At 45.5% G+C, this 11,330-nt stretch overlaps 1 protein-coding gene across 1 annotated transcript; it reads left to right on the top strand.

Annotated features, from left to right (window-relative positions):
• Positions 1–4,330: 4,330 nt before the first annotated feature.
• On the top strand, positions 4,331–6,112 carry LOC310791591 (NLR family CARD domain-containing protein 3-like; the record flags this gene model as incomplete). The annotated part of the gene is made up of 1 exon (XM_083653258.1): positions 4,331–6,112. The coding sequence occupies one exon, from the start codon at positions 4,331–4,333 to the stop codon at positions 6,110–6,112; it is 1,782 nt and encodes a 593-aa protein (XP_083509384.1).
• Between the last annotated feature and the right edge of the window lie 5,218 nt (positions 6,113–11,330).

The raw sequence follows: 11,330 nt of genomic DNA, 5'->3' as shown, positions 1-11,330 counted from the left end.
TACATAGCCTACTCTTTCAGGGTGAAGCGGAGGGGTCCTGTAAAGCCTCTAGTAGCAGGGCAATAATGAGAGCCTCGAAACATGATAGTGCTGCTCTCTAATTAACGATACACACTAATTGCCACCATCAAGGTTACTAATTCATTTGTAAATGAACCTCAGCATACATTTCATTTATTTTGCGATAATGTTTTAGTGTCTGTATGCAGCATCGCGGTCAGGACATTATACAGAGATAAAGAAGGAGGAAGATAACTAAAAGACAAACACAACGTTGCAAGTGCAATCAAATCAAATTATATGTACATAAGTGGAGGAGTGTTCATTGATATTAAATATGTTACGTTGAATTTACATGAAATTTACAGTCAGAGTTAAACAGGCTTTAAATAGGCAGTGAATTTACATTAATTTACAGTCCGAGTTAAATATGAGTTTACATTGAATTTACATTAAATTTACAGTCAGAGTTGCCAGGTGTTTTCACTAACGCTTTAGATTACAGCCTGCAACATACAGCGTAATGACTCCAGAGTTATGGCGTAATGTTTTGTACTAACAGTGCCAGTACAGTAAGTACCGATACATAGCCTACTCTTTCAGGGTGAAGCAGAGGGGTCCTGTCCGTATTTATTTTGCGATAATGACCGGCTCGCTGTACATTATCCTGCTTATTACACAGCTACTTACTAAAGAAAGCTACGGTATTTATTTATTTATTTGCCACCGCATGTCACAAATCTCTGCACTAGCGCCTTCTCTGGTCAGTCGGGGCGCTTGTTTGGGGCAGAAGGGAACTGGTGGGAATAGAGTGATCCTCTCATGTGCTACGTGCTGCCGGTGAAGCTCCCCGCTGTCAGGTGAAAAGAAGCGGCTGGCAACTGCACATGTATCGGAGGAGGCATGTGTGTGTCTACGGCTCTCCCCAGATCGGCAGAAGGGAGGCAGCGACTGGGGCAGCAGGGGGAATTGGCCAAGTATAATTGGGGAGAAAATGTGGGGAAATCAGAAAAAAAAAAAAAAGATTAAAAAAGAGTTAACCGTTGAATTTACCAGACTTGTTTATGTGGATTGATATGACTGGACATGGTCCTCCAGTCTTTCAGAACGGCGTGCATAGCAATGGTCTGTTATATAGAAATAAGTTAACAGACCATAGAATGCCGTGATCGACCAATCAGAATCGAGTATTCAACAAAGCCATCTAATATTGGCACTGGTACACCTTTAGTACAAAAGATTACACCATAACTCCAAAGTAATTATGCTGTAATCTAAAGTGTTACTGACCTTTTACACCCGGTAATCTTTTGTCAAACTCTATGGGGGTGTTTTAAGAATATGAATATAAGCAACATTGTTGGTTCATTCTGACCAATGTTTTTATGATGGTCCTGCAAGTGCAGGTGAAATGTTGTCTGACATGTTCCCATTTGAAAAATTTGAAATTTGTCATGATCATAATGCTGTTCAGCTGTTCACCAATGTGGTCAGACACACTTTGAGGCCCGTTGCAAACACGTAGACCGACGTTAGGATGGTCTAGCAATCAGCATTTAGCAAATATGCCTCCCTTCCTGTTTGAGCATGTTCACCACCAACAAGTATCACAATTCTGTGATAGAAAGATGATGTAGGCAGTTGACATATCTTACATGTAAAATTAGGTGGGGATTAAGGAAACTTTGTAGGAGAAATTTAAATAGATTTGCTCTTGCAAGGTTAGCCTGATGGTGGCGCTATGTGAAAGTGAGTATCTAACAGACAGAAACCTTTTATGCCAACAGAGGTGGAAAGTAACTCTTTATTTCAGGGCACTTTATTTGAGTATTTCATTTTTTTTAACTTTCTACATTTATTACATTCCAGAGGGAAATATGGTACTAGTTACTATTACTACTACTTACTATTACTAGTTACTTTTCAGAATAAGGTTTAACATCCTAATCCAGGGGTGTCAGACTCATATTAGGTAGAGGGCCGGATTTGTTCAACTGAGACCTCATGGGGGCCGGATTTTTTTTTTTACTAAAATCAATTCGACTCATTTACCCATTTACTTCACAAAAGAAATACTGCTCTTTCCATTTCTCTTGAAACTGCCTGCATTCCGTGTCAATCTTTCTCTTTTTCGACAGCATCTTGTTCAGGGGCGGACTGGGATCATAATTCAGGCCGGGCATTAGATACCAAGCAGGCCAGGCCGATACGGGCCGACGCGCGTGCCGGCGTCCAAAAAATTTGGGCCGTTTAAAGCTCAATTTGGGCCGTTTGAAGCCAGATTTGGGCCGTTTGAAGCCCAATTTGGGTCGTTTAAAGCCAGATTTGGGCCGTTTGAAGCCCAATTTGGGCCGTTTGAAGCCCAATTTGGGCCGTTTAAAGCCCAATTTGGGCCAAGTCCAATTTTACAATGAGATGCACCCACTTTAACCCTGAATAAAGTAATAAAACCACTAGTAAACCAGTAGGCGGCGCCTGGCCTGCTGTTCAGTGAGTGGCCTGACTGCGGGCACAATTATTTTTTTTATTTTTTTTTGCAGGCCAGGCCAGGCCAGGCCAGGCCAGGCAAGGCAAGGCCACCGAACATTTGCCCGACGTGCCCGATTATGCAGTCCGCGCCTGATCTTGTTGATTCTTTTGTTTTTTGGTAGGTAGCTGAATGCGCGATTCAATTCCAGCGTGGCATCATGGCGGCTTTGTTTACACCTGATGACCTACTGACATACTTCCTTGTAGTGCAGGTTAATTAACTTATGAATGAACTCTTAGCTTGCTTATTAGCCACACGTAGTTCATGATAATGGGGTGCAAATTTAATAATTATTTTTTTTATTTTTTTTATTCCAAAACATCTCGCGGGCCGGATGAAACCATCCGGCCCGCGGGCCATATCTCTGACATCCCTGTCCTAATCAATCAAAGCGGAAGATGGAGCTGAGATGAAAGCAACAAGTTTACACCCATTCTCTGGGGATTTTTGAAAGTCAATGTGGGAAGTAAAACAAATCACTAAATGCCGTAGAAGTATGCTTGACCTTTCTCGTCCCTTCCTGTTCAGCTCAAAATATCCTATATTAAAAATGCCTAGGTAGACGGGCGGGTGATGTCTGTCTGTGAGTCATGATTTGAATCACATTTTGTGTCTGGTTTTGTGGCCCGATGACACTTTCCCCAGCCAACCAATACCATGCCCCCCCACCCCCTCCCTCCCCACACACACACACACAGGCCGGCCGCCACCTCCCACAAAGAGACACCCCCCCCAAACACACGCACACACACACACAACCTCCACCCCACATAGACACGAATCCCCCTCCCCACGGTATCGATACCGATATCAATGCCGATACCGATATCAATAGCGATATTGATATCGATAATGATACTGCGATATCGATACCAATATCGGGTATCAACACCAACATCGATACCGATATTGGCTACGGACACCAATACGGGGATTGATCCCCGGTATCGATATCCAGTACCGTGGCTAACCGATACGGACCTTCAAAATAAAAGCCCAGAACACACACAGACCTTACACATACAGCACAATACCGGTCCGTAGTCCCACCAAGTGATTCAAACTTTTACTTAGGCTGAACGTACGTTTTGCAGACATCCAACCTTTCACAATTATTAATTTATGCTAACAGTGATTGGTTTCTTTAACATATCCTTTCCTATAATTCTTTTCCTGCAGTAACCCTGAAGCTGGAAGCAGGTCGCTGCCTTAATGTCTCATACAGTTATTCCTATAGATGCGTTAAAAAGAACAAGCATTAAGAAACAGGCAAATAATTTCCTGTACAGCTCTACTTATCCCTTCCTATTCACCTCAAACTATACTGTACAAAAATATGTTCCCATTTCTCATGAGTTGTAATAAAAGATAAGACTTTTTATATGCTCACAAAAGGCTTATTCCTCTCATTTTGTTCATGAATGTGTATAAATCCATGTTAGTGAGCACTACTCCTTTGCCAAGATAATCCATCCACCTGGCAGGTGTGACATATCTATATGCTGTTTAATCAGCATGATTATTTATTACACAGGTGTGCCTTGGCCTGGTCAGCTCTAAAACTCCTGGTTGAGTAATAACAGCAAATTCTACAACAGCTACCTTACACCCAGTCAGGACCTCCTTATCCACCCACCAGTAATGAGCTGAATATGGAGTTGGGAATGTGTAAATTATCAGGAAATGTTTGCATTACTCTTTACTCACTCTGATTGATTGAATATGTTGTTTGGTCTTTCAGAAACTCTTGCTGCGTGTCAACGTCATCACAAAACTGAACTGAAGCAGAAGTTTCAGTGTATGCATGAATGGTTTGCTAAAGCAGGAAACAAAACACTTCTGAATAAGATCTACACACAGCTTTACATCACAGTGGGAGAAACTGGAGCAGTCAATTATGAACATGAGGTCAGACAGATGGTAGCAGCATCCAGGAAACCAGCGAGACCAGAAACAGCAATCAGATGTGAAGACATATTTAAACCCTTACCGGGAAGTGATACACCAGTCAGAACAGTGATGACAATGGGAGTGGCTGGCATTGGGAAAACAGTCTTAACACAGAAGTTCACTCTGGACTGGGCTGAAGACAAAGTCAACCAGGATATACAATTCATATTCCTGTTCACTTTCCGAGAGCTCAATCTGTTTAAAGATAAAGAGTTCAGCTTGGTGCAACTTCTTCATCTTTTCTTTCCTGAGACCAAAAAAGCAGGAATCGGCAGCTTTGAAGAGTTCCAGGTTGTGTTAATATTTGACGGTCTGGATGAGTGTCGACTTCCTCTGGACTTCACGAACAACAAGATTGTGACTGATGTTACCGAGTTGACCTCAGTGGATGTGTTGTTGACAAACCTCATCAACAGGAAACTGCTTCCCCTTGCTCGCCTCTGGGTAACCACACGGCCTGCAGCAGCCAATAAGATCCCTCCTCAGTTTGTTGACATGGTGACAGAGGTGAGAGGCTTTACTGATGAACAGAAGGACGAGTACTTCAGGAAGAGATTCACAGATAAGCAGCAGTCCGAAAGAATAATCAAAGACATCAAGACGTCACGAACCCTCTACATCATGTGCCACATCCCAGTCTTCTGCTGGATCACTGCTACAGTTCTGGAACATCTGTTCAAAGACAGTGAGAGAAAAGACCTGCCTAAGACCCTGACTGAGATGTACATCCACTTCCTGCTCGTTCAGTCCAAACAGCAGAACATCAAGTTAGGTGAGAGAACTGAGACAGATCCACACTGGACTGCAGAGACGAGGGAGATGATTCTCTCTCTGGGAAAACTGGCTTTTGAGCAGCTGGAGACATGCAACCTGATCTTCTATGAAGCTGACCTGAAGAAGTGTGGAATTGATATCACAGCAGCCTCAGTGTACTCAGGAGTCTTCACACAGATCTTTAAAGAGGAGTGTGTGCTGTACCAGCAGAACAAGGTCTTCTGCTTTGTCCATCTGAGCATTCAGGAGTTTCTGGCTGCTGTCTACATGCTCCACTGTCACACAAACAGGGATAAGGAGGTTCTGGAGACATTCCTGGGTGGTAAAGAAGAAGAAGGTACATCTAAAGACAGTGAACAATCCCTGGATGTCTTCCTGGGGAGAGCCATGCTCAAATCCCTTAAGAGTGAAAATGGCCACCTGGACCTCTTTGTCCGCTTCTTTCATGGTCTCTCACTGGAGTCTAGCCAGAAACTCCTGCGAGACCTGCTGGGTCAGACAGAGTGCAAACCAGAAAGCATCCAGAGAGCCATCAGCAACCTGAAGAAGATGCACACTGATATTGGAAAAGGGGAGCACTACAAAACCTCTCCAGACAGAAGCATCAACATCTTCCACTGTTTGATGGAGATGAACGACCAGTCAGTAAATCAGGAGATCCAACATTTCCTGGAGTCAGAGAACAGATCAGATACACTCTCTGAGATCCACTGCTCAGCTCTGGCCTACATGCTGCAGATGTCAGAGGAGGTTCTGGATGTGTTGGACCTGGAGACCTACAACACATCAATGATTGGGCGACAGAGGCTGATCCCAGCTGTGAGGAACTGCAGGAAGGCTCGGTTAGTCCAGATGTGAATACCAACAGTATAGAACAGTGTAGCGACCTTCATATAGCTGACACAATCAGAATTACTATAAAGATATATAGTACCTCAAACATACACAACTGTTGTTCTACATAGCAGTGGCACACAGTAATCACATTACTTTTCCTCTAACAGAGTAAAGTCATTACTGTTGCAGGTTCAGTTTCACATTCCAATTAGTAATCTAACAGATACAGTAGGTTGTGAGTTTCATTCTTTAGTCGATCAACTCTTTATTGGTGTAATTTCTATGAAATATCCCCCTTGTATTATTCTGCCTTCAGCTCATGTCAGAGATATTTATGAATCTAGTGTTTTAGACTCAAAACTTAAAACCCGACCAAATCTGTGGTGAAGCCTGACTGACTCTAATGGTGCCAGGCAGTTTTTTTTTATCAAAGGTTTAACTGCCTGTGGAGCTCAGGCTGAAAATCTGTCATCTATCTATCTATCTATATCTATATTTTAATTCCAGTAGTGTCTGTGTCTCTCTCTTTGTCTGTCTGTCTTTTGCGTATCTCGAGAACCGTTGGTCTGATTGACTTGAAACCTGGGGAGTGCCCTTAGGGGTACCTGACTGAGTGCAGTGCAAGAAAATAAATAATTAAATGTGCCCATGGGGGGAGCTACAGCGATATTTTACATTTTCAGGCCTTCACAGGCCACTTTAGGTCATTGTGACATCATCAGTGATGCCAAGGGGGATGTCCAGAGATGGACAGGCTTGTTGCCTCGTAGATGGTAGAGGAAATGTTGCCAGTTTCAACAGTAGAATCGCCATTTTTATATTGAGCAAAATACAGATGGCAGGGAACGCACAGCCACCATCAGACAGGAAAGGTTTTGCAACCTACCTTATTACGATAGAGATTTGTGCTAATATATGGGCATAGTAATTAATGTAAGGTTTAATGTTGTATTGTTAACTGGCAAATTACGTGACAATGCATCTCAGGCGATGTTACGGAGTAACGCAAAAGTAATGTAATGAGTAGTGTAACAAATTACTTTCTCCAGGGAGTAATCAAGTAAAGTAAGGCATTACTTTTTTAAAGTAATGTGTAATGTGTAATACATTACTTTTTTGAGTAACGGACCCCAACTCTCTCTAGAACCGTTGTCGGATCGACTTCAAACTTGGGGAGTGCACTTAGGGGGACCTGACCGAGTGCAGTGCGAGAAAAAAATTCAAGAAATGTGCCCACGGTGGGAGCTACAGTGATATTTTACATTTTCATTGTGACATGAGTGATTCAAGGGGGAGGGGAACGGGCACTGCATAATGGGTACTGCACCAATCGGAGGGGCAGTGAAGAGTGGGAGAGCATGATGTATGAATGGGGGAGAGGGGAATGGGTAGATGTACCCATGGGCAGTGGTGGAAGAAGTACTGAAAGTTTGTACTCAAGTAGAAGTACTGTTACCTTACTGAAATATTACTCAATTACAAGTAAAAGTACTGGTGTTAAAAATATACTTAAGTAAAAGTAAAAAGTACTCTTCTAAAAAACTAGAGTATTAGTTACTTTTTTAACCATCGATTTTTAATAGCAGGCTGTCACAGGCATTCACTTGAAACGGGAGATCCATGTAGAAACTACATTCTACACTTTCAACAAAGCATATTTATCTAATAAATGATATGAATGAAATATCAATCACTTCTTAGTAATAACAGGGAGCAAAACCCTAAATAACTGAAAACTGGTGGGTGGGAGGGGTCTGTCAGTCACACCTGCTGAAGGTTTGCTTATCCCAAAGATGTTATTCATTTTTAATAATACTGGTAAGCATTTGACTCTTAAAGAGGACAGGAAACATTTGATCATGTGATGATGGGGAGAGATGAGGAAAAGGGGGCCAAGGGCTGATTGAGGTTTATGCAAATGCCGGAATGATGGGTTATGCAGATTGTCGGGACATTGGCTGACTTGTCAGGACGTGGGCTGACTGAAGTTTAAGCAGGATGCAGGGATAATGGGTTGAGCAAGTTGTCAGGATGTGGACTGACTTCTCGGGACGTGGGCTGACGGGTTTAAGCAGAATGCAGAGATAATGGGTTGAGCAAATTGTCAGGACGGGGGCTGACTTGTCAGGACATGGGCTGACTGATGTTTAAGCAGAATGCAGGGATGATGGGTTGTGCAAATTGTCAGGACGTGGGCTGACTGAGGTTAAGCAATGGCAAGGACACTTATGGGGTTATATGCAAATTGCCCGGGCATGGGCACCAAACGGGGATTGGGAGAGAAGACCGCCACCAACGAAATGCATTAATACTTCCTACCAATCATGGAAGGAGGCATCTTTGGGCTGATGATATAGCAGCTTGCTCTGGATGGATGTAGGACGCATGGCTGATGAGGACAGCAGCCCAGTTGTTGAAGGGAGGACCCCCCCGGTGATGTGACGCTCCTCTTGCTTATGAGAGAGGGGCGTCAGTGCTGTATGAGATAGGACACCCCCCTTAAGGGGATCTGTTTCCAACAGGAGTCATAACATTGGTGGTGATCTGGGGAGGTGGTGGGATGAAGCTTCTTGCTCTGGAGATGCTGGATGAATGCGTGATGCTGACACGAGGTGAGTGATGACTGCACAAGTGTGATTTAAGCTGTGGTGATGGGGGCTTTATATAGTACCAGGAGAAGGGCATTTATGATGTCATAACTGACGTCATTTGGGCAACTGACGTCACACTGCAAAGGTGACGTCATGGAGAAGGTGACGGAGCGTCACATCATGGAGTCATACGCATGATCCCCTGATCGCAACGATGTCTTCAATGGTCGGGGCCCTCGCCGACATCGATGCCCGGCTGAGGCTGATCACGAGCCCCACGCTCCCCACGGCAGCAGCCCAAGCGCACCAGGTTTCAGGCTCGTATCCCCCTTCTCAGCCCGCTTTTCTTCCGGCGATATCAGCCCAGCCAGCCGCGCTCCAAAATCCAGGTGCGTGCGCCGAGTTCCCTCCCCTCCCCGCACTCATCCCCCCTATGAATACCCTCGCCTCGGCCATCCACTCCCCCGGTAACGGGAGGCCGTATATCCCACTCTCAGCAAACATATCGCCCAGGCTTCGAGCCATGATCCTTCAAGGCAGGGATATCAATCTAGTCAGCATTATCCTGCCGTCTGCTGAGTGCAGCAAAAAGTTAACGGGCGGCCAAGATATATCGGCCGTCCTAAAATCTTCCGACCCCCGTCTCGCCAAAGATCTATCACCAACCGAATTCCTCGTTGCGTTCGGGGTTTTCCGCGACATCATATGCTCAGTGTACCCCGGCCGTCGCGTCGAGTTAGACGAGTACTTGGCTCTGATAGGAGACCTCCACCTCAGGTACGGGAAAAACATATTTTACCAGTACCACAAAGCGTTCTCTACAAAAGCGGCGCTGTACATAACTCGTTCCAACATCCGTCTAGACTGGTCCATGTTGGATACCGAGCTACTGGTACTGGTCACGGGTGGTCACCAGGCGATCACCTGTTTTTCCTGCGGCGAAACAGGTCACACAGCGCCGCTATGCGCTGCGGCCGCCTTCCAGGCTTCCGGGAGCAACACACCGCTTCCGGCCGGTCCACCCCCCCTCCTCCAGCTGGAAACCTTCCAGCCATCTCAATCTGACCGCCAGGGGCGCAAGGTAGTTATGCATAACAACATGGCTATCTGCAATAATTTTAATGAGGGAGTTTGCACATACCCTAACTGCATTTTTCTGCACGTCTGCAGCGCCTGCAGGGAAGCGCACCCCCGCTCCGTCTGCCCCCGCAGGATCCGCCCCCCAAGGCAGTTCCCCAAAAAAGAAAGGTTGGGCTAACAATCATAAAATCCCTCCCATCCACCCCCATCGACATCCCAGCCCTGGGCCTCGAATTAGCCTGCCACCCCGATCGCGTATTTACAGATCATCTCTTAACCGGCCTCTCCCAGGGGTTCAAAATAGGAGTAATTTCTCCCCCCACAATTTCCCACGTCTCTAAAAATCTGCAAACGGCTCAAAAAGAGCCCAAAGTAGTTTCTCAACTCCTTAGCAGGGAATTATCAAAAGGATTCATAATCGGCCCATTTGATTCTCCCCCCTTCCCGGTGTTCCGAACAAGTCCAGTAGGCGTCGCCACTCGCAAATATTCCGGCAAAAAGCGCCTAATTATAGACCTGTCAGCGCCCCATCATGGCCCCACTCCAAGCATAAACAGCCTCATTCCTCCCGAACCTTATTCCCTCCACTATGCAAAAATAGACCACGCCATTCGTCTAATCAAACTGGCAGGCAAAGGTGCGTGGCTTTCTAAAGCCGATATCTCAGACGCCTTCAAAGTCATTCCTATCCATCCCTCCCAATGGCATCTATTCGGAATAAAATGGGATTCAAAATTCTATTTTTCCGTAAGGCTCACGTTTGGGTGCAGAAGCAGCCCCGCCATCTTTAATTCACTAGCAGAAGCTCTATGCTGGATATTGCTAAACAATATCCGTCTCCCCGCAGTGCTACACCTGCTAGATGATTTTCTGCTCATCGACCCTCCGTCCGTCCCCTCAATCTCCCTAGTTAAACTCAAAGAGACGTTTCACAGGCTGGGCGTCCCTCTAGCTGAGGAAAAAACCTCCGGGCCCTCATCATCTCTTGAATTCCTGGGCATTAATCTCGACACCAAGCTTATGCAAGCTTCCCTCCCCCTCGAGAAATTGTCTCGCATCCGCAAAATAGCTCAGTCCTATTCAGCAGCCAGCCACATTTCAAAACGAGACCTCCTGTCTCTGCTCGGCCACCTGAATTTCGCTATGCACATTATTCCCCAAGGGAGGTCATTCATTTCCAGGCTGCTCGATTTAGCATCGTCAGTCCCCAGCCTCCTTGACTCCGTTACCCTCAACGAGGGATGCCGATCCGATCTCAAATTCTGGGCTCACCTCTTAGAAAATTGGAACGGAATCTCATTCTTCTATGATGAAATCGTCTCGTCTGCCGACGACCTAAAACTGTTCACAGATGCAGCCCCATCCGTGGGTTTCGGGGGGGTCTACCAAGGCCACTGGTTCGCTGGCACTTGGCCGCAGCAGTTTGCCGGCTTGGATCAGTCCTCCGCTCTATACGAAATATACCCGATAGTGGCTGCCTGTCACATATGGGGGCGCTTCTGGGCACGTAAAAGGATAGCAGTCAAATGCGATAATGCTGCAGTAGTCGCCATCATCAATAAAGGGCG

Source organism: Poromitra crassiceps (assembly GCF_964638095.1).
Source record: "Poromitra crassiceps genome assembly, chromosome: 16".
In the NCBI taxonomy this organism is placed as follows: Eukaryota; Metazoa; Chordata; class Actinopteri; order Beryciformes; family Melamphaidae; genus Poromitra; species Poromitra crassiceps.
Note: the sequence above shows the minus strand (reverse complement) of the source record. Positions and strands in the feature narration are given on the sequence as shown.